Here is a 21350-nt window from a genome sequence, read left to right as displayed (position 1 = left end):
AATGGTTCGAGGCGCGGCTGGAGAAGGGCCGGCGGCTCGTAGGGCAGGTGCGGGGAAGGATGAACCTCCCGCCAGGGCGCGCGGGGCCTGGACGGTCCTCGGTGATCTCGGGCAATCAGACCAGTGAGTCCTGCGGCGCCCGGCTGGCCTCTCCCTGGCCAGCATCACGTCCTGGGCTCGTCCTGCCCGCGTCCCGCTGCGGGGAGACCCGCTGGCCGCGCGCCCCTGGGGTGCAGCCCGCGCGGCGCGGAAAGGCGGCCGGGCCCTTTAAGAGCCTCGCTCCGGCGCGGGCCTCAGGCCGCGGGGCCGCGCGCGCGCGCCGGGCAGGAAGGGGCCGGGGCCGGGGCCGGGGCCGGCCATGCTGCTGCGGCCGCTCTGGAGCGCGGCCGCCCGCGCGCTGCGCCGGGGGCGCTCGGGGAGCCCCGCGGCGGACCAAGGGCCGCGGGGGGCGCAGCGCCGGGCCTGGCCTCGGGGTAAAGCGTCTCGGCGGCCGCCGCGCGCCGCGCGCCCCGCCCTCGGCCTGCCGCCCGCGCACCCCCACTCCTCCCCGGGACTCCCGAGGGGGCGGCCTTGGCCGGCACCCCGGGCGCGAGTCGGCCGCGAGAGGGTGGGGCTCGGGGTTCCGGCTCATCCTTTGCTCGGAGCCGGGAGCGGGCCTCCAGAGAGCAGAAAGAACCCCCTTCCCTGTGGGGGGGCTGCTCCAGCCCCCCCCCCACTCCTGTTCGGAGTCTGTGGGTGCTGGGGAAGGCCGGGCCGCGAGCTGCAGTTAACTAGGCCCCCCCCCCCCCCCCCCGCGCGCTGCTGCGGCCCTTGGGGCTCGGGTGGCGGCCCGCTGAGGGGCCCCCCCGTGAGGGTGGGGAGCGGTGGTAACCTGGGCCCTGGCGCCCTGAGTGGCGGCCACCCCGCCTTTTAACTCGCCGGACACCTTCTAGAGGGTCGTGCGGATGACACGGGGCGTGTGTTCTAGAAGGTGCAGAAGCCTGATCCCAAGTGGCAGCACTCGCACCTGGTCGCACGCAGGTAGACGCGGGCCCAGGTGTCCCAGGTGTCGCTGGGAGGAGCAGAGAAATGAGTGTGTGTGTGGTGCTGCTCAAGTGAGGGCAAAGAAGAGAGTCATTTAATTTAAAACTGAGTCTAACATGATTTTCTTTCTTTTCTAGATGAAGATAGAGAAAATGGAAAAGAGAAAAAATCAGTGGTAAGTCCCCCTTTTGTGCACAGTCTTGTCTGGGATGACATTTTAATTCTCCAGGGGGAGAGTGATGTGCCGGTGGTAGGAAAACACATGCTGGAACCTCTTCAGGGTGGAGGTCTGCCCCCTACCCTTCTCTGGGGGCACCTCTCACCAGTGCCTTGTGTGTCTACACAGGTGGGAGCCGACACTTATTCGTAGCCTTCAGATAGATTTGTGCTCTTAGCTTGATTATAAAAAGATTTGAAAAATACTTGTTCTTTGTAGAGAAGGTTGGCTTCACCTTGGGATAGGGGGTGGCAGCCTGGATGTGTGGGAAGGTCTGATCATGGGCCCCTGAGTCCCAGTGCTGAGTCTGGTGGGTGGATGGGGGATCAGAGAGAACCCATAGGGTCTTCAGACATGGGTTTTGCGAGATGCCACCTCTGGGTGGGGCTGTGCCTGGTGCGGGGTTGAAGGCCCAAGGAGGATCAAATTGGACATGTGATTGGGGGGGGGGCAATATTTCAGCCCCCCTCTATTCACAGGTCCAGTTCCTTCAGGAAGCATTTGCAGCTGGAAAGGGAGTAGCTTGGCAGGTGGTGGCAGGAGTAGTACCTTGGCTGGGATCTGCAGATGGCAGAAGGTTGGGGCAGGCCATATGGGTATTCTGGTGACAGGAGGGAGTGAAGTCACTAAGTCAGACTAATCACTGAAATGCTTGCGGTTCATGGGAGTTTGTTGAAACTTGGTCTGTGGAGGTGTGTCAGGTATGACAGTAGCACCACTGAAAGGGAAGGGGATGCTAAGTTGATCTGGATGGGAACTTGTGCATTGTCATACTATTTATTAATTGAGCTAGTATTGATAAGTTAGGCCTGTCTTAGATGCTTTCTGGGTGTGGTTTGATACGCCCCAGATACACAGGAGGTCATCCATAGGAATCGAAGCCTTTCGTGGGTGTTAGGAGGTAGTGTACTGAAGGCCCCATGGGTCAGGACTGTTGGGGAATATCTGGGTTGACTGCAGCTGGGAAGTGGGTCACCACTACAGAACTAACAAGTGCCAAAGATGGACTGAAAAGAAGGGCTGGTGACTAAATATTTTCAGATAAACAAAGGACATTTTTCTTTTTTCCCTTTTACATTTTATCTTGTATCTTCATATGCACATACACACAACACATATTCTGACTGTAAACATAACATGCACAGGCTGCAAAAACATTTTCACTTTTTTAAAAAATTTATTTATACAAGAACCGGGGTACAGGCCAGGTGTGCGGGAGGGTGAGAGGATTCACCAGAGCCAGAGTGGGGAGCAGAACTGGCTGAAATACACTGGCTGAAATACACTGCTGAGGGGAGCAGTGGGCGAGACAGGAGAGGTCTGCTGTGCCATGTGGGTTGCTCTGTGAACCGGCATTGCAGAGGCTGCGGACAGCTTCACAGAGCTGCACTCAACCGCCTGCACCACCAGGGAGGCCCTGTAAAAACATTTTTGAAAGCACTCCCCAGTTCCACTTCCTGGATAGCCACTGTTAGCTTTTTGTTATCTATTCTGCTAGATCATCTTCTACACAACAGCATGCTTGTAAATATTACTTACATGAAGATCATTTTAAAAATATCCAAGCCAAAAAAAAAAAATATCCAAGTCAAAATCTAGACACTGGATATTAATGCTTCTACCCTGATGAGGAGAAATTATATGTGAGCATATATCTAAATATTTTCAAAGGATATGTCTGAATACTTCATTACTTTCATTTTGAAGGAAGTTTAGTTTATAATACTGTCTGGGTTGCAAGCATACAGTTTCTTTTTTTAAAAAAAAAATTTATTTTATTTATGCATACAAGAGCTGGGGTGTAGGTTAGAGGTGTGGGGGATGGTGGTGAGAGGATTCACCAGAGACAGAGTGGGGAGCAGAACAGGCAGATCTACTGAAATACACTGCTGAGGGGAGCAGCGGGCAAGACAGGAGAGGTCTGCTGCGCCATGTGGGTTAGTTTCTTGGCTGAGGATTGAACTTGTGCTGCAGTGGCCGCCAGTCGCCTTATAGTGCTGAGACTTAATCCCTTGTGCCACCGGGGAGGCCCCCTCAGGTGTATGTTTCTAACTTTAGCACCTGTCTGTGTCACCCTACCCCTATCACTGACCCGTTTGCCCCCCTCTACCAGCTTGCTCTGCCCACCCACTTCTCTAGTATCCAACCTTCTATAGGACGGGCATTTCTTGAGGGAACTTATTAATGGGTAACAAACATAAAGTATTCAGCTTTGTCACAATGAAAGAATGTTTTGAAGTGGGGAGTGGTAGAAACTGAACCTGGGCACCAAGCCCAGCTCTCTGCTGTTGACTATAAGTAGGCAAGGCCTTAACCGTTAGAACCTCATTTTCCCCATCTGTAGAGAGGGGTGAATGATGTCAGCTCCTATGATTGTTGTGAGGATCAGTCCGCAGGAGCTAACGCTCGATGCTTAGTAAATGACAGGCAATAAAACAGAAGACTTAGAAGGGACTATATGCCCAGTACTAGCAGGGTGTGGTGAAGGGCTCGCTGTCACCTGCTGAAGGGGGTGGAGCTGGAACAGCATTGCTGGCAGGGGAACAGCATTAGGCAGTGTGCCTCAGTGGCCTCAGAAACTCATCGCTCCTTTGATGCAGTGATTATAGTCTTAGAAATCGATTGCAGGGACTAATTAGAGCCAGTGACAAGCATTTATGTATAGGGATGCCCAACAGCACTATTTATAATATCCCAAAAATGGGCATCACAGCACAATTTTATTAAAAAAAAACAAACAACAGCCGAAGGGAACATAACATCCAAGAGTAGCGTTTTCAATGAGTTACGGTATGCCTTCCAGGATGGAATATTATTCAGCCATTCACGATCCCATTTTTGAAAAATATTTAATGATCCGTGAAGGTACTTACTATAGAAGAGCCAAAAGTAAAAAGCAAAGAAGATAAATGATAAATTATATAAACTGTTCATGGGGCTGGGGGAGAAGTATGTATTACAAACTGTTACTGATGCGGAAATTCCCTGTCTTATTGAACAGGGAAAGTTGGGGAGCAATAACTGTGTGTATGAGAGAGAGAATTTGTGGGGTGAGTATGGGAAGTCTTCCCTTAGTTCTTTGCATGTTAAATGAAATGAAACTGGGTTCCTTTTTTGTAAAAAAAAAAAAAAAAAAAATAGCTTTGCACACCTAAAAATGCGCTCCCTTTTGAGTGTACAAGTCAGTGAATTCAGTAACTGTACAGGTTTACTCCCCAGCGGTGGACATTGGGGCAGGTCTCCTGTGGATGCTGGGTTCTCAGGGCTTTAACAGAACAGCGTATATTTTGATTCTTCCAGTCGGGCCTTTAGAACCCAAGCCTGTTTGCCTCTGGGAAACTTGGTTTTGATTAAACATCCAAATGGTAGTTATCGCTGGGATTCTGAGGGATTTTTAATTTCCTCTTTTAGTACTTTGTATTTCCTGCTGTGAAAATGCTGAAGTTCTATTTTCAATAAGGATGAAATGTTATTTGAAAATAAGGCTGAGCGGTGCATGGCAGTGGCTTCATAGTCATGGGAAATTGGAATCTCGGCCTAAGAGCAGAGGAGGGCAGGGAAGCTTGGGCGCATCCAGAGTGGGGCCTGGTGGCCATGTTGTGGGGCCTGGTGGCCATGTTGTGGGGCCTGGTGGCCATGTGCGGCCGCGGCCCGCTGACCGTCCTTCCTCCTGATTTCCTGTTACTTTCCTCCCCGTCCACTCCCTCTTTGTGAGGTCCATCCATGCTGCTGGGACTGGCACCCCAGTACGCAGTGCCCTGCACATAGTAGGCCTTCAGTGAGTGGTCAGAAGACTCTCTAAGGTGAGACGCGGATAGAGAAATATCCCTGCAGCGTGCTGAGATGTAGTGACGTCTATCCGTAGTGGGGTGATGGGCATTCTTTTCTAGTTTATGATTTTCTGTTTTCTTCCACGGGCACACGCCCTTCTTAAATATTTGTGGGCTTCACCTTAAAAACAAAGACTTCCTTTGCTTACTCCTCTCTCTTCCCTCTGTGATGGGGAAATTTTGTGAGATTCTTTCTACCTTGCCAGGCAAGAGTGGGTTCGCGAGCTCATCCAAAGTCTTAGATTTACCAACTCTTCAGGATCCAGTGGTGGGAATAGGGACACCTGTTTTGGAAGAAGGTCTCAATCTGAACAGGAAAGAAAGAAATTCTGTGTAGAATAATGTGGAGGCTGAGCTCCTTTTAAATATCTTCTAGAGGCAAAGTTGTTTCCTTACAAAAACAACATGAAAAATCAAATCTGTTTGTGCCCTTCTGGGATGTCCCGTTTGCGTACTCCCTTGGGTTCATTTGTGGGGTTTTGAGATCTAAAGGAGTGAGCAGACAGGAAACCAGTTGGGGTTGGAGGGTGCCCTGGCAAATGGTGGAAGTGAGATTGTCCAGATCTCCTGGATACCCTTTAGCATCAGGCAGGAGGAAACCTTCGCAGCCCACCAACAGCCTATTTGCTGGAGAGAGTCTGTAGTGGGTGGGACTCGGTGCGTCGCTCACTGTAACCCCCCATTCTGTGTAGGGTGTGGCTGAGGCTCCAGTGGGGCCATCAGAGGGGATCTGCCAGACTGAGGTGTGAATTCCAGCTCTTTCCCCTGCTAGGCTGGTACCTGACCAGTCACTGAGGTGCTCTCTTTTCTCGGGGGGCCTCTAGCCTGGACATGAAGGTCACTGAGCAGCAGGACAGGCCCCTCTCTGAGTGCCCCAGGGGCCATCTAGTTTGTGTTGTCCAGGGCTGGTTTGTCTTCTTACATGTGCAGAGCTCCTCCTTCCTCTTGTGAGCCAGAGTCACTTGGCCGGCGTCACCAGCAGTGCCTGGCTGGGCAGAGCCATGTCAGAATCACCAGGCAGCAGTTCTGAGGACCCCACCTAAAGCCTGATTCAGGGGTTCTGGCCGTTTCTCATACCGGGCAGAGCTAAGGTGGATGAGGGCGAGCTGTGTGTGGTCTAGAGCTCCGTGGAAGGGAAGGTCTGTCCTGGAAGTTGGTGCCCTGGCCGTGAGGGGGAGGCTCTGTTTGCTTATTATTACAGCAACTCGACCTTGGGGACTTCGAGAGGGGAACTTTGGTCCACACATTGAGATCCTGGACTGAACCAGCCAGGCTGCCTGTGTGAGCAATTCCTGCAGGGGCTCCCTGATTGTCCCCCAGGCACTGGGTGTCTGGTTCTTGGTGTCTGGTTCTAACGTGCATTTGTCTTCTGCCAGATCTGTGTTGAGGGCAATATTGCCAGTGGGAAGACGACATGCTTGGAGTTCTTCTCCAACTCAGCAGACATCGAGGTAAGGCCTCCACGCCAGGTTCAAAGGCACCTGCAGAATGACGGAGTTTATGGAGGGTCTAGACCAGCCCTGTCCGATAGAAATGTAATGTGAACCACAAGTGCAAGTCCCATAGGTAAGGTAAAATTTTTACTAGCCTCCCTAAAAACACCAAAAAGAACTTTTTAGTTCACATAATATATTCCAAGTAATTACAATCTGATTCCATAACATATGCATGTGATATGTGGGCACAATGTATCCCATAGTACATTAGCACGTCAGCATGTAATCAGTGCAAAAATCATCGGTGACCTCTGCCGCATTCCGTGTCTCACAGGAAAATCTCTGAAATCTGGAGTGTATTTTATACTGACAGCAGATCTCAGTTTGGACTAGTCACATTTCAAGTTCATAATGCCCACATGCGGCCCATGGCTGCCGTCCTGGGCAGAGCAGGTAGAGAGGTCCTCGAGCCCTGGCTAGGAAGGGCTTCTGTGTGAGGGACCCAGACTACTGAGCGAGGCTGGGGTGAAGAGCTCCCTGGCTTTAGGAAGGCCGCTCAGAGCTCAGCTCTCTGACCTCCCCTAGCTCTCTACCCTTCCGGGGCAGTTCTCCTGGCCCCTGTGGACCCCTGTTTTGTACTACTCAGGATTTGAGAATATATGTTGGTTTCTGTGGTGATCTGGTTAGTGGCTCTTCCCCTGGTACATCTGAAGTGCCATGAAGGTAGGAGTTGGGGTGGCTCGTGCTGTATCCTTGGTGCCCGGAATGGCGCCTGGCCCAGTGGGTGCTCATTGTTGAGGGACATGTCACAGATGGAGCACAGGAGAGGCTGTCTGTGCCCAGCCTCTGGTGGGCTTCGGCGACGCAGCTTATCTACTCAGGGAATTGGAACCGAGTGCTGAAGACCCAGAAGGGGCCTGGGGGGAGCAGGTAATGATTCATGGAAGTAGATATTTGAACTGGAATTTGAAGGACGCGTAGGTGTTTTCTCTGTAATGAACATTAATGAAAAATGAAGTGAGGTGGGCATACCAGAAGCAAGAAAACGAGAGCGAATGCACAGGGTGTAAAGGGTGGGAGGAAGTCTGTCTTCCAGGGTCCTGAGCATTGCTTTCCTTTGGCCTCGTGACCTGTGGCGCCTGTGCACATGTACCGGGAGATCCCCAGATGGTCACGGCTACTCGCAAAAGCGTGACCCCAAGAGCACCGTTTAAATCTTTTCTAGTATCCGCTTGCCCACTCAGAAGGGTTCTTTCAGAGGGTGGGATTGTCCAGATCTGAGTGTCTGTACCACCCATGGAGAATCTAGAACTGATCTGTCTTGGGACGTGCAGAATGTCAGAGAAGCTGGCAGCCGTGTAGAGGGTGCAAACTGAGGGCCAGCAGGAGAGATCCTCTCCGGCCGTGGGCAGGGAGTGTGCAGAGGAAGTGGGACTCTTAGCTCTTTTTTTTTTTTTTTTTTAAACAGAGGCATGTTTTTTTATTTATTTATTTGTTTGTTTATACATGCACTGGGTATAGTCAGAAGCGCGGGAGGGTGAGAGAATCCACCAGAGCCAGAGCGGGGAGCAGAGCAGGCAGAAGGACCGAAGTACACTGCTGAGGGGAGCAGCGGGCGGCAGGAGAGGTCTGCGCGCCATGTGGGACCCTCCTCCGGTGGCCGGGGAGCAGCCGGGGATCGAACCGGCGCCGCCGAGGCTGCGGGCAGCTTCGCAACCCAGCGCTCAACCTCTGCGCCACCGGGGAAGCCCTGGACTCTTAGCTCTTGGTGCACTGGACCCGAGATCTCGGCGAGGAGACGGAGGCAGAGCAAGCTGCCGGGGTCATGGAGACCCGAGGGGGAGCTGGCTGTCAGGCTGCCCTCTTAGCTTCTCCCAACCCCTGCCCTGTTCACTGTGTGGGCTGTCAGGACCAGGATGGAGCACGCAGAGGAAGGAGAGAAACCCGCCTTGCTCCCTGGGGGCTCCCAGGGCAGCGGGAGAGGTGGGGTGTGCTTGTGCTTCAGTGGGGATGGGTGGAGCTGTCCTGGGGCCGTTTCTGGAACCATGTCTGGATGGAGTTGTGGCCTGGAGAGAGGGTGGCTCACCTGTGTGGCCCACCCCAGGTACCTAAATGTGGATGCCCCCACTGCACAGAACTCAGAACCTAGGAACACAGCTCTCTGGTATTCTCTTTCCAGGTGTTAACGGAACCTGTGTCCAAGTGGAGAAATGTCCGTGGCCACAATCCTCTGGTGAGTGGGGCGTTGGCTCTGAGAACCAGAAGCTTCCACTTACATGCCTGGGAATGGTGGTGCTTGCTGAGGCCTGAGCCTGCCCCCCTGCCCCACCACATTGTCCTTAGCCTTCCTTGCCCTTAGCCCCACTAGAGGAGGAAAGAGAGGGGCGGTGGAAAAGGCAGCTCATTGGTATCCTGAGGTCAAGGATCTGCGAGGCCTGGCTCTGTATGCAGAGCTCAGGGGTTTCCTGTCAGCTGCCCCAGACTATCCCAAGTAGTCTTGTCCACCCTGTGTGTGTCTTGCTGCTCACTCTACCTTGAGCCTTTCCTAGCCATTGTCATGTAGGTCTCCTCAGGCCCAGCCCCCAGGACCTATCTGAGTGACCAGGTTCCTTGACAAACCTCTGGTTTGCGTTTGCACTTGGCAATGTCCAGGGGCAGCTTCTGGCTCACCCTGAAGCCACCTCTCGTGGTGGTTGACCTGGCAAGCAGGTCACAGGCAGGTCACAGGACCTGGCAAGCAGGTCCCCTTCCTTCCCTCTTCAGAAGTCTTGTTCCGCTGCTTGAAAGAGACGGGTGGAGCCTTAAAATGACCCCTCGTCTGGGCTCCTGCCCTGTGATGCAGGGATGGCAAGTTTCATTGTTCGGGTGATGAAATCACAGCTGAAGCAAGACCACATAGCTGGCAACTGACTTGGGAGGCTGTGTGGCCCCTCATTTCCCGCGGCACAGTTGGCATCTCCCGTGTAGTTCTTTGGACTCTGAGTTCCACCGGGACGGGGGCTGCGCCACGTTTGCAGCGCACTGCCGAGCCCTCAGGAGGCGCTTGTTCCTCCTTCCTCCCCCAAGTTTTTTGCAGACCCACCCCACGCCATCCTGGGCGCTGGCCCAGTGAGCACCTCAAAGTCCCCGCTCTCCTGGGCAACATCCCAAAGTGGGGAGGCAGAAGACAAATGTCTGAAACACTGGGGGTGAGGAGGGTCAGAGCAGGCGAAAGGAAATTCCTGGACTAAGGCCGGAGCTCTCGGAGTCCTTGACTACAGAGTCCCGGAGACGTGAAGGGGTGTTTGCCTTCACACGTGGGAGGAGACGGCGTCAATACCAGTCATTCTCTTTGGACATGACAGAGCAGCTCAGAAACATTCTTTCTCTCTGGGGCCCAGGAGGCTTGTTAAGGATGGCAGCCGGAGTTGGCGGCAGAGGTGGTGTGTCCCAGGACACACCAGAAGTCTGGGCACCCTCAGCACCAAGTGCATTTCCAGGAACAGTTTTATAGTAAAATTAAAGCAGAATTAGAGCTACTTACTTTTTATCCTCTTCTTGTTATTTCTAAAAATACATTTTTATTGCAGTAATATTTTATAACGTAAGTTTCAGGAGTACGGGATTGTAGACTTCAAGATGTTTACACAGGTTTCCACTCTGCAACGAAAAGCAGAGGTGATATTTTGGTGAAAAGTCCGAATTCGTCTCTTCTTCTGAGTCAGGTTTCTGTTGCAAAAGGTGTTTGTTTTCTCAGCTCCCAGGCGAGAGGTTCCTCCTGGCCTGCCCACCCTTCAGAGTCTGCAGTTTCCAGTGCAGAGCACTGGGCGTTCATTAGTCAGCACCAAGGGCGGTGGGGGGAGGGAGCAAAAATCTGGAAAAAACGATTCACAAATAGAATATGGAGCATGAAGTGTTTCACCTCCCAGGCATGGGGAGGGGCTGGGCTCCTGTTTCAGATAGCCTGTGACGGCGCCTGTGAGCTCTTTGAGCGAGGGAGCGAGCAGTGTGGATATCAGAAGGAAGGGCGTTCAGAGAGAAGGCACAGCACATGCAAAGGCCCTGAGGTGGGTTTGTGCTCGTGTGTCTGGGGAACACAAGGAGCCTGATGTGGTTGGAAGCTCTCTGAGCCATGAGACAATAGCAGACAACTGTAGAGAAGATGGAAGTGATTCTCTGGGGCCCTGTGGGTGTTGTGAAGAGCTCTGGATTTCACGCCGAGTGCTGTGGGTTGCATGCAGGGTCCTGAACAGGTTTAGGTTGAACAGCTCACCTTGGCTGCTGGACGGAGAACAATGAACCTTTATGGAACCGCTGAGTGAAGGTTCCCTGGGGACTCTAGTCCTGTTGGGGCTGCTAAGGGGCTGTCCTATCCTTGCTCTAATGTTTGTCTGCCCTGTTCTGAGGGCCCTGTGACCGTGTCAGCTTCCTCTCTGGCCCCAGCTCAGCCCCATGTAAGTTTTAGGAGATGACCTTGGGTGGCCGAAGAGCCCAGGGGCGGGTAGGGCGCTTGGAAGTGACGTGCTGCCTTGTCCTCTTGCAGGGCCTGATGTACAGGGATGCCAGTCGATGGGCGCTCACGCTGCAGACGTACGTGCAGCTCACCATGCTGCAGCAGCACACCCGCCCTCAGGTATGGTGCGATGTTCTGTCTCAGCCTTCAGCGTGTCCTCACATTAGGGGGCTCTGATCGCCAGGAAGGGAAAGCTCCCAAGGCGGCCCCTCTGGGCCTCAGCACTGCTTAGCCCCCTCTACTCCTGCGCCTCTGTGAGGCCCCCCGCCAGCGCGCCCACCCGCCATTCTTGTTAGCCAGGAAGTGGCTGTCGTGACACTTGGGGCCTGGCTGGCCTGGCTGGGCCAGGCTCAACACCACTTAACTTACTTCTGCTCAAAGTCAGGCCCCTGGACCAGGAGCAACAGCAGCACCTGGCAGCTTGTTAGAAACCATTTCCTGGCCTCCTCCACCAGCTGAGTTGGTAAATCTGGAGAGGAGGCCCAGCCATTTGTAGTTCGTTCCCTTCTTCAGGTGACTGTCATGCAACTTTGTGCACAAGTTTGAGGCCCGCTGACCAAGGTCCTAGTGTTTAGCGCTTGTCTGTGAGAGAAAGAATCTGATGGGCTTGGCTAGGGTCACGTGTCCAGCCTTGGGCCAGTCAGGTGCTGGTGCCGGGCACGGCTGCCCAGTCCCTCTCCCTCCGTGGGTGTGCGAGTAGGGAGGAGCCTGTTAGAGGAAAGGCCGGCAGGGGACTCCCGCTGGGCACTGGTGGCTCACAGTTGCACGCACGACCCTGGTGGGCGCTGCAGGCTCTCCGGGAGGGCATAGGAGGCCCCTACGGCCAGGCCACTGACACCGCCACTTGACGCAGCAGTTTGGTCCTGGGCTGGGCACTTGCAGCTGCAGCTATCATTTTCCTGCAAGCTGTGTCTTTAAACATGGAAAGATATGAGCAGAACCCTAGGAACTTCTGTCTCTCCACATACCTGTGTAAATGACACAGACAGAGGGCCTGCTTGGTCCTCTCCCCGCCACCCTACTTTCTGGTGCGGGTGCTCCCTTGCAAACCCGGCTTGTGCCTGGTGCCGTGAGTCTGTGCGTGTGTCTCCTGGAGGTTCTTGGATGGTCTAGTTAAGAAAAGCTACTACAGAGATGGACAGACTAGGACAGAGGACAGAAAGCCGTAGAGCTGAGGAGACATGCAGGGCGCGAGGGGAGCAGTGGCGGGTGGACAGAGGAGCGGTGAGTAAGGAGAGGCCGGGAAAGGGGAAGGGAGATGAGAGGAACCAAGGCTGACGGGAGGGTCAGGGAAGGCCTGGGTTATGGCTTTGAATCAGCTGATTCGCTGGTCCAGGTCCTCTGGGTGCTGGGCTGGACTGAGTGGCCGCAGCATTTGTCCACTTGGCGTCAAGGGAAAGGCCCCGGCTTCCCAGCGGGACACCGCACAAAGGGAAAGGCACGAGCTCCCCAGCAGACAGGGCCGAGGTCAGTGTCGCTGCCCTCCCTGGGCTCTGTCCTTTGAAATTTCCAAAGGGCTGCCGTAGCCTCCAACCAGCCCTGTGAGGAGGCAGCAAGGTTTGCAGGCCTGGCATCCCGTGGGTTTCAGAAGACCAGACTCTCGGGCACTGATGGCAGAATCCCCAGATTATCAGGCACAGCGCAGCCCTCTGGGAGCTCAGACATGCGTGAGCAGGTGCTTCCTGTTTAGCTGCATGGTGACCCCCACATTGGCGCTTGGGCATGCTTTGCTGGACAGCACTTGGCAGTTTTTCTAGCACTTTCCCAAACCCACGTTGCAGCCAAGAACCTCTATGAAAGAGGCTGCTGCACTAGCCCCCGAGCTTGGGGCGGGGCAGGTGGGGAGGGAACAAGGAAGGGGCACAGCAGAGGCAACGCCAGGCACATGGTTCTCTGGGGGCTGCCTCAGTCTCCCCGCTGCTTCTCTGTGCTCAGCGACACCACCGCAGGGGAGTAAGACCGTGTTCAAGGTTTCCGAGTTAGTGAATCACTTTTTCTTTTCCTTTAGACATTACCTGTGCGGTTGATGGAGAGGTCGATTCACAGTGCAAGATACGTTTTTGTAGAAAACCTGTATAGAAGGTACTGCCCATTTATTAAATGGGTATTTTTTTAAAGATTTATTTATTTATGCATACAAGAACTGGGGTACAGGCCAGAGGTGTGGGGGGTGAGAGGATTCACCAGAGACAGAGTGGGGAGCAGAACAGGCAGATCCACTGAAATCCACTGCTGAGGGGAGCAGCGGGTGAGACAGGAGGGGTCTGCTGCGCCATGTGGGTAGCTCCCTGGCTGGGGATCGAACTCATGCTGCAGTGGCTGCGGACAGCTTCACAGTGCTGCGTCTTAACCCATTGCACCACCAGGGAGGCCCCAGTCACCTCACTCTTGATTTGAAAACTCATATATGTTTTAAGTTTTGGAAACTGTAGAAAACTATAAAGGAAAAAAACGCCATCCCCCATATTGCTACAGCCCAGAGCAAAGCACTGTTAACATTTTGGTATTTTGCTTTCCATTCTTTTTTTCAAAGTGTATGGACAGACGCTCTCGAAACTGGGTTAGGCCTTATATATACACACAGTCTCACATCCTGCTTGTGTCACTGGCCCCTCGGCCACGAGCACGTCCCGCGACAGTAGGTGCTGCTCTGTAGCAGCATCTTTCGGACTCAGCATGGTTTTCTGTTACGTGGATGGACAGGGTTTCGTTTTTCTTGAATCTAAACAGCACTAGGGTGGGCATCTGTGATTATGTCCCCTGAATACATTCCAAGCATATTACTTTGCTGCTCCACCCCTGACCTGAGCGCTGTGTCTGTTTTGGGGGACAGGCTGCAAAGCCCTTTCTCTACTTGGAGTTCCAGCCCCACGTGGATTCCCCCATTGGCACTTGCGGCATCATGCCAGCAACTGTCCCCAGGCGGCGGGAGGTCAGAGGTGTTCAGGGGCCTACTCATTGCCCCTTGTCCCCGGGGCAGTGGCTATGCTGTGCCCTGGGCGGTGCCCTTTCAGTGAAAGCCTTACTCTTGCAGTGCAGCCCGGAGCTTTCTCGGGGGTGAACAGAACCTTGCAACTCTCATTGCAGCGGGAAGATGCCCGAAGTGGACTACGTGGTCCTGTCCGAGTGGTTCGACTGGATCACGAGGAACATCGACGTGTCTGTTGACTTGATAGGTGGGACTGCCGGGGGCAGGAGTGGGCTTCTCGCCATGGGGGTTGTGTCCCCATCTGAGCTCAGCCCTCTTCCCAGGGGCAGAGAGAGTCGGGGGCTCTGGTCCCTTCTCGAGACGAGCCTGGCTTTGGCTTGTCCAGCTGCTTTCCCCTGGGCCCACTGTGGCTGGACGGGCTTTTCTAGTTCGTAAGGGGGCAGGGGCACGGGCCGGTGCAGTGTCCAGACCCTGGGTTAGCTCGTCTCTGAGTAGGCCCGTTCGGACTCACGACGACCCCGCGGGGCTGGCGGCGTGGGCAGGGGCGGGGCGCAGGCGGCGGAGGTCCAGGTGCCCTCACGGTCTCCAGCCCTGGTCCGAGTCTCCGGCTCTGAGCTGCTGGCGGGGGTCTCCCTCCCGCCAGCAACTTCTTCCGTCCCCCACCCCGGCCCCCGCCCCAGGTCTTGCTTTCTCTTCCGAGCCACGGACAGAAAAAATTGAGCCACGAATATGTATTTTTAACCTTAGTGTATCTCCGGACCACTCCCGAGACCTGCCACCAGAGGTTGCGGACGAGATGCAGGGAGGAAGAGAAGGTGATCCCACTGGTAAGCGCCTCCTTCACCCGGTGAAAGGGTGACACCATCACCTGCCCCGGGGCGGGACACGGCACCGAGCGCTTCCGAGAGCAAACTCTGACTTCCTCTGCGGCTGGGTGCACGCTGGTGACCTCCAGCTCCCCGCCCAGACTGAGGACTGCCGGCCCCTGTGTCCTCTGCATGCTTGCTGGCCAGTGCCCTCTGGCTTGGGCTGCGTCCCCAGTGCTCAGTGCGGCCTGGCTGGCGATGGCTGGTACTCGCTGGTATTTGCCCAAAGCCTCACCCTTCTGGGCTTGGCTCCGGGCCATGTGAACTCAAGCCAGCACTGTGGCAACAGGCTTGGATGGCTCTCCTTGCCCTCGCCTTCACGACCCACAGCCCCTTCAGAAACCCAGCCTCAGAGGCTGCCTGGCTGATGCTTCCTTTGCAGAACACCACTCGTGCAGTGTCCCAGCCCAAATCCCAGTGCCTTACTGCTATCTAGGACAAAGCCCCTGCTTTGTAGACTGTCCTATGAGACCCTGTGTGGTTGGCTTTATGGGCCTTTACTGCCTGCCTTTTATGCTCTAGCCACAAAGAACTAGTTGTAGGCACACACACACACACACACACACACACCATGGAGTTACACAAATGTGCTTTTGCATGGTGGTTTCTTTTGCTTTCCACCTTCAGCTCAGATGTCACTTCCTCCAGGAAGCCTTCCCTGACCTTCTCTTCTTGGCGTCCCTTAGCCCCAGGGCTTATTATGATTATATCTCTTAGGACTAGCGTCCCGATGCTGCTTATAGGTTTGTGCCTCATCCTTTATTAAACTGAGCTTTTAAAGGTTGGCTCCCATTGGCCCTGCCTCCAGCACATGTCCCAGATCCTGGCATCTAGGAGCTGCTCAGTTAATGTTAAGCTGAATGTCCCTTATGAGAAGCTGCCACTGGAAGCACACAGACAGAGGCTGGGCAAGCTTTTCCTGGGATGCCATGTGGTTGAGCTCAAGTTGGGCTGGACTGGGGGTCCTGGAAGTTCTCGTCCGCTCCTGAGGCCTCCCCAGCCTTATTTCCCTCTACTGCCAGCGAGGTAGATTCCAGCCACGAAGGCCCGGACTCCGCTCTGGGCAGCGCCTTCGGAGTCCAGGAGAGAGGGGTGGGCAGGAGAGAGGGGTGGGCAGTCCAGGAGTAGAGGGCAGTGGCTCGGGCCGGTCCAGGCTGAGCTGGGCCAGGGCATTTCTGTGCAGTGACACAGATGTCCCAGAGAAATGCCCAGTCAGAGTCCCTCCAAGCCATTACCCATCCTTTGGCTTCATGGTTCACACAGCCTGCAGGACTCACCTCTCGTCTTCAAGGCTGAACTCAGTGTGGATGGAAAGGAAGTGAGATTTGCCTGAGACCGTCTGGGTCAGGCAATAAAAACTGTGGCTTGGGCTGGCACAGGAGAGCGTGTGCCGCCCCGTCTCGCATGGTGTGGAGGCACAGATGGCTGAGGGGCTCGTCCACGCCTATTCCCTGGGTTCTACCGCGTCAGGCTCTCAGAAGTTGTCTCTATGTCTAGAGGATGCATAGGTCATAGGTCAGCGGGTGGTGTGGGAGCAGCAGGAATGGGGCCCCTGGACCAGCGAGGATTGAAGTCCTCCTGGCGGGAGGGAGGGGCGGAGGGGATGTTTCAGAGGCTGCCCGGGGCTGGGGTGTCTGCCCACAGACACCCCCCTGCCCCCGCCGTCCCCTCATGAAGGACTGGCGGCCCTGCTGCTGGAGCAGTGGCAGTAAATGACGGTGCCAGGAGGCTGAGTGTATGAAGCCCCCGTGGAGCAAAGTGTACTGAGGGTGGTGGGGCGGCGAGGGGACAGGGAGGATGAGGACTGACTTCTGGCTGCTGCAGTTCCTGCACTGGCCAAGCTTATTGCTGGCCACCTGAGCCACGTTGGCCGTGGCTTTTGTCCAAGGCACTGCCCGTGGTCACCGGCACTCGCCCCGCCTGCCCAAGGCCCTTGGTTGGCGAGGTCTGCTCCCCTCTGACCTCCTCACAGCCCACTACTGTGTGTGTTTCCCCGAAGGAATACCTGGAGGCTATTCACCACCTCTATGAGGACTGGCTTGTTAAAGGAGGCCTCTTCCGCCCGGTGGCCCCTGTTCTGGTAAGTCCCCTGGACAGGGCAGGAGACTCTGGTAGAAGGACGAGTGGCCTGGCGGTGTCGGTCACTCTGCTGCCCGGGGACGGGCCAGTGCCTCGGAGCTTGAGAATTTGGAAAGAGGAGCAGGGGAGGTCAGGGGGAGCTCTTGGTTTCACTGTCCCCATCTCTGGACTGAACCTCAGAGTGAGTTGGACACACCCGAGAGGTGACCTGTCCCTGTGTCCTACGCCAGTGACCACAGCAGCATCTCACACTTCTCCAGCATGGTCAACAACACGCATCCCTGGCAGCTAAGGCCTCTAGACACCGGCTTTGGCTTTGTTTGGGATGTGGTCTTCTCACGAGGCCATCCCTTCTTGAGTGGGAGGCAGGCCCGGAGCCTCATTGCACCTTTTCTTGGTGACCCAGGGCATCGAAGGAACGTCTGTTGCTGCTCACACAGTGCAGCCCTTAGAAGGTGCTGAGGTGTGTAGGACTGTTTGCCCCAGACCACTAATGTAGTTGAGTTCCCGTGTTTGCCTGTCACAATAACCTCCTTTTCCTGCTGACGCTAGTTGCTTTTGTTTTCGTGTGTCTGCCCCGTCAGCATTTCTTGGCTCCCCCATCCCTTTGTTTTCTGCTCTGCTGCCGCCAGATCTCTATGCAGACACACATGTCCCTGAGGGTGCCTCTTTGGTCGATGGCCTTGGGGACGTCTGTTTGCACTGCTGAAACTTTTATTCACGGCTCTTTAGCCAGGGAGGTTGCTGGAAAGTGAGATACGTCTGCAGTGGGTTTTAAAAGAAGTCAAGTCGATTTCTTCCCTCGCTGTAGAAAATTCCGTGGTATCAAATGATGAGAAAAAGGTCACCGTGAGCTCACCGCAGGGACAACAGCGTCTTACGTGAGATGCAGCTGGGCGTGGAGACTGGCTCACAGCTGGGGGCTGTTTGGCTCTGCCTTGCCTGTGTCTCTGCCTGTGACCTGGAGCTTCTCTCCGTCCTGCCTGCCTCCTCTCCCCGCTCTCCCTCTGTGAAGGGAGGGTGACGGCGAGGTCAGGGGCAGCCCTGTGACCCGTGTGCTTAATTTCCAGGTGATTGAGGCTGACCACGACGTGCAGAAAATGTTAGAACTCTTTGAACAAAACCGGGACCGAATATTAACCGCAGGGCGTCAGAAGCATGGCACATAGGACAGGAAAGATCGTGCCAGGAAAATGCCCACTGCTGCCAAGTTAGCTATTTGGGAAAATCCACCCTTGGGAGGGCTTTCCATCTGGCCAGATGTGTTTTCTTAAGGGCCTCTGCGCCTTCGCCACTGTCCTCGCTGTCCTGGGTCTTTGGCTCGTAGGTAAATGACAGATGGGACAAGCGGGACCAATCGGTTTGCGGTGCCCCTTGGCACCTCTCCTGGTGGTTTCCCGCGCTGGGTTCCTCTGACTAAGGGGAGAGCCTCCCGAGATCTGCTGGGCTCATGATGGCTAACCCTCTGGGCCCCCCAGTGGGGCAGGGCAGGGTCTTACCTCCCAGGGAGGGAGCGCAAAGAGGGCGGAGACTCCTCAGGATGAGCTGTGAAGTGGATCCAGCGCCTTTGACTTTTGCTGGCTTTTTGGCCAACTGCCCAATGTCCTCCTGCCCCAGGCTCCCTCACCTGAGAGCTGCTCCCCCTCAGGCTGGCCTCCCCCTGCTGGAGACCCTCACATTTTGGGGGAGAACCAGCAGAGCACAGAGCTAATAGCATCTCATTATATGGGCCGTCCTGGGGGACAGTCAGCGTTTCTAGGCGGTCCCAGAATTGTGCTGCGTTGGCTTGAGCCCAGCGTTCGGTGGTTTCCCGGCACAAGGCCCCTGAGCCGTTTACCATCTCACATGCGGACTTCCATGTCCTCAGGAGAACCAGGCCTTGGCTCCCGAGTAGCGCTCGGTCTCCTTGGTGATGAATGTCCTGCTTGAGCTTCTGCCAATTCCATATCAGAGAAATGGCTTTTGGCGCCTGGCCAGTTGGCCTGATGTTGAGCTGGAACAGGGGGCCTCCAGCCCCAGCTTCTGGGGCTCCCTTGTTCCCTAATGGCCTTGTATGAGGACTTTCATCCTTGGAATTACTGAGATTTGTAGCCTGGGGCCTGGGCACCAGTAGCCTTACGTCCTTTCGCAATGTCTTCCCGTCCAAGTCGACACTGTGCCACGGAGCACCTTTATTGGCTCCGAGTGACCCGCTCCTGCTCAGTGGCATCAGGGCATGGAGGCACAGCTGCCTGGCGCATCAGGTCGGAAGCCAGAGGAAGGAAGAGCAGTCTCCTCAGGGACAGCCCGCATGAGAAAGCCAGGACTGGCCTGCAACGACTCTTCTTGAAGCACCAGAGCTTCTGACATCGTGGAAGCGGGCAGAGAGACCCTCAGGAAGACGGCACACATGGAAAGGGCCCGCGGTGAACTCTGGGCAGTTAGGCCTCAGCCTCTCCCCAGCAGCACCTGGCTGCAAAATGAGATTTGAGCGCTCTGCCCCCGCCTCTGAACACAGCACCCTCCCCTCCCCACCAGCAGCCGACTCGGCCCCTGCGGCCCGTCCCAGCGGACACACTCCCTGGCCCCTCGTCCTTCCCGTCTGGACCCATTCCTGGGCCTTGTGGGCAGGACAAGGGGCAGCGTCCAGAGTGGACATTTGGTGTCCAAATATCAGTGGTGACCAGAAAGCTGGAGAGGCCAGAGCCTCTGCTGCCAGGACTCCTGGCCGGCGTTCTCCAGGAAGCTGGAATACGCCTCTTCTCTCCGTAGCGCAGTCTGAGTATCTGCTGTGCAGGAAATGTGCTTTCTCTTTTCAAGTTTGCTCTGCGGTAGCCAATAAATCCTAAGAAAGCCTAACCCCGCCTGAAGCCTGATGTTTAATTCGGGGTGGATGTCAGTGACGTGTTGCTCCCTGTGCCCCTTGCTGGGGGGATGTGTTCCTATTTGTTGGGCACCGTGTGTCCTAACCTGGAGTGGGTGGGTCCAAAAGAGGTCAGTGCCCTCCCACCCTGGCACCCTGGGGATGCCGGTGTGGCCCCCGTGTCTGGGGTTGGTGGCAAAATCTCCCTGTTCAGAGATGTCACCAGAAATGACCTCTGGCCCCGGCTTGCTTTTCTATGTGGCAGGCGGGGCTAGTGCTGGCAGGGCTGCCGCGAGCCAGGGCAGGGCAAGGGCAGATGGCACATGGCGGGCACAGGCCCCAGCGCTCAGAGCACAGGAGGGCACGCCTCAGGGACTCCAGGACGAGCCAGGAGCAGTGGGCAGCGGCTGGCATCCCCGAAGAGCCAGCAGGGCGGCCAGGCCTGTGCGGTGCCAGGTCTGTGGGTGTCTTGCCGTGAGGCTGCTCCACAGGCTGCTTTGTCAGAGGCCCAGAGCCGCCTCCACTGCTTCGACTCTTGCTAATTAAGAAAAACAAGAACCTCAAACAGCCTATATACATTTCCTTCCAGTCAGCATTTTTAGCGCACTAATTCCAAGTTACAGTTGAACTTATTAATTTTACATGTTAGATACGTGATTAGAGCCATTCAGAATATTCTGTGTGCCTGGTGATTTTTTTGTTTGTTTTTAAACAAGAGAGAAGGGTCATTTCTCAGAGGTGTAAATGAATTGCGGTGGTGGGCGCCCTGCGTCTGCCTTTCCTGCCCTGCCGGACCCCCCCACCCCGCCTCCTGGCTGCCTCCCGGGCCACACTGTCCAAGAGGGCGCCCGAGCTCCAACTGGCTCTAACGAGGCACACTGCCCCTGCCCTCACACTTTCATTCAGACATGGCTGATGACTTTTGCAAGGCACAACTAAGACAGTCTGGAAAGTTCCGACAGGGCTTTGCCAGAGGCTGTGGAAGTGGAGGTTTGCGGGGGAGAGGCAAGAGATTTGGCCACTCTCCTGAGCTCAGTGCTGTGCCCTCAGGCCCTCCTGCTTGCTCTGCCCTTCCTCTGACTCCCACCCCCCGGGGCCACCCGCCAGGCCAGCCCCGGGAGCGCTGAGCCCACCCGACTGACTCCCACGGCTGGCTCTCAGGAGGCGCTCACTAACCGTGAGTGACCACTCTCGAGTGTGTGAACACATCACCCTGCTCGTTCTCACTTTGCCTCTCCTCTTCCTGCCCCTTCCATTTCCACCTGAGCCCCTCACCCAGCTGAGAAATACCCCCATCCCCACCCAAGGCTGCATCCTCAGGTGCCCCTTACCTGGGCCTGGGGAAGGATGCAGGTAGTCACAACTCAGCAGGCGGCGCTGCCCCCAATTCTGCTTTCCTGGAGCCCGTGGCCAGAGGGGGGCGCCCCCTCTCCATGCTCACATGTCTGTGGGAGAGTAAGTGTATCCTCTTGGCCTCTCCACCCTGAAGAGTTACGGTTATTAAAATAATTGAGAGCTCTTGCAAATGTCAGCCCTCAGCTTCGGGAACAGTAATGCTCCGGGCCTCTGGGCTCTGGCTGTGGATTACTCGTGAAAGCCCCCGGGTCACTGGCACACACTTTTCTTTCCCTAATAA

At 55.5% G+C, this 21350-nt stretch overlaps 1 protein-coding gene across 8 annotated transcripts; it reads left to right on the top strand.

Annotated features, from left to right (window-relative positions):
- The first annotated feature begins 358 nt into the window (after positions 1-358).
- TK2 (thymidine kinase 2) lies at positions 359-19880 on the top strand. Of its 8 annotated transcripts, none has more exons than XM_054696881.1 (12): positions 440-473; positions 1161-1198; positions 4242-4290; positions 6447-6521; positions 8686-8739; positions 11029-11118; positions 13007-13080; positions 14086-14174; positions 14675-14754; positions 16793-16873; positions 17279-17335; positions 17943-19876. In XM_054696881.1, the coding sequence occupies exons 2-12, from the start codon at positions 1161-1163 to the stop codon at positions 18039-18041; spliced, it is 786 nt and encodes a 261-aa protein (XP_054552856.1). In that variant the 5' UTR covers positions 440-473; the 3' UTR covers positions 18042-19876. The 8 variants fall into 8 exon arrangements, with proteins under 8 accessions (XP_054552854.1, XP_054552858.1, XP_037371711.1 ...); XM_054696882.1 differs by lacking the exon at positions 440-473 and adding an exon at positions 987-1020; XM_054696879.1 differs by lacking the exon at positions 4242-4290 and having other exon boundaries at positions 359-473; positions 17943-19880.
- The last annotated feature ends 1470 nt before the right edge of the window (positions 19881-21350 follow it).

The sequence above is a fragment of the Talpa occidentalis genome, unplaced genomic scaffold (assembly GCF_014898055.3).
Source record: "Talpa occidentalis isolate TD23 unplaced genomic scaffold, MPIMG_talOcc4v2.1 talOcc4.17, whole genome shotgun sequence".
Classification (NCBI taxonomy): Eukaryota; Metazoa; Chordata; class Mammalia; order Eulipotyphla; family Talpidae; genus Talpa; species Talpa occidentalis.
This window is presented reverse-complemented; position numbering and strand designations above follow the sequence as displayed.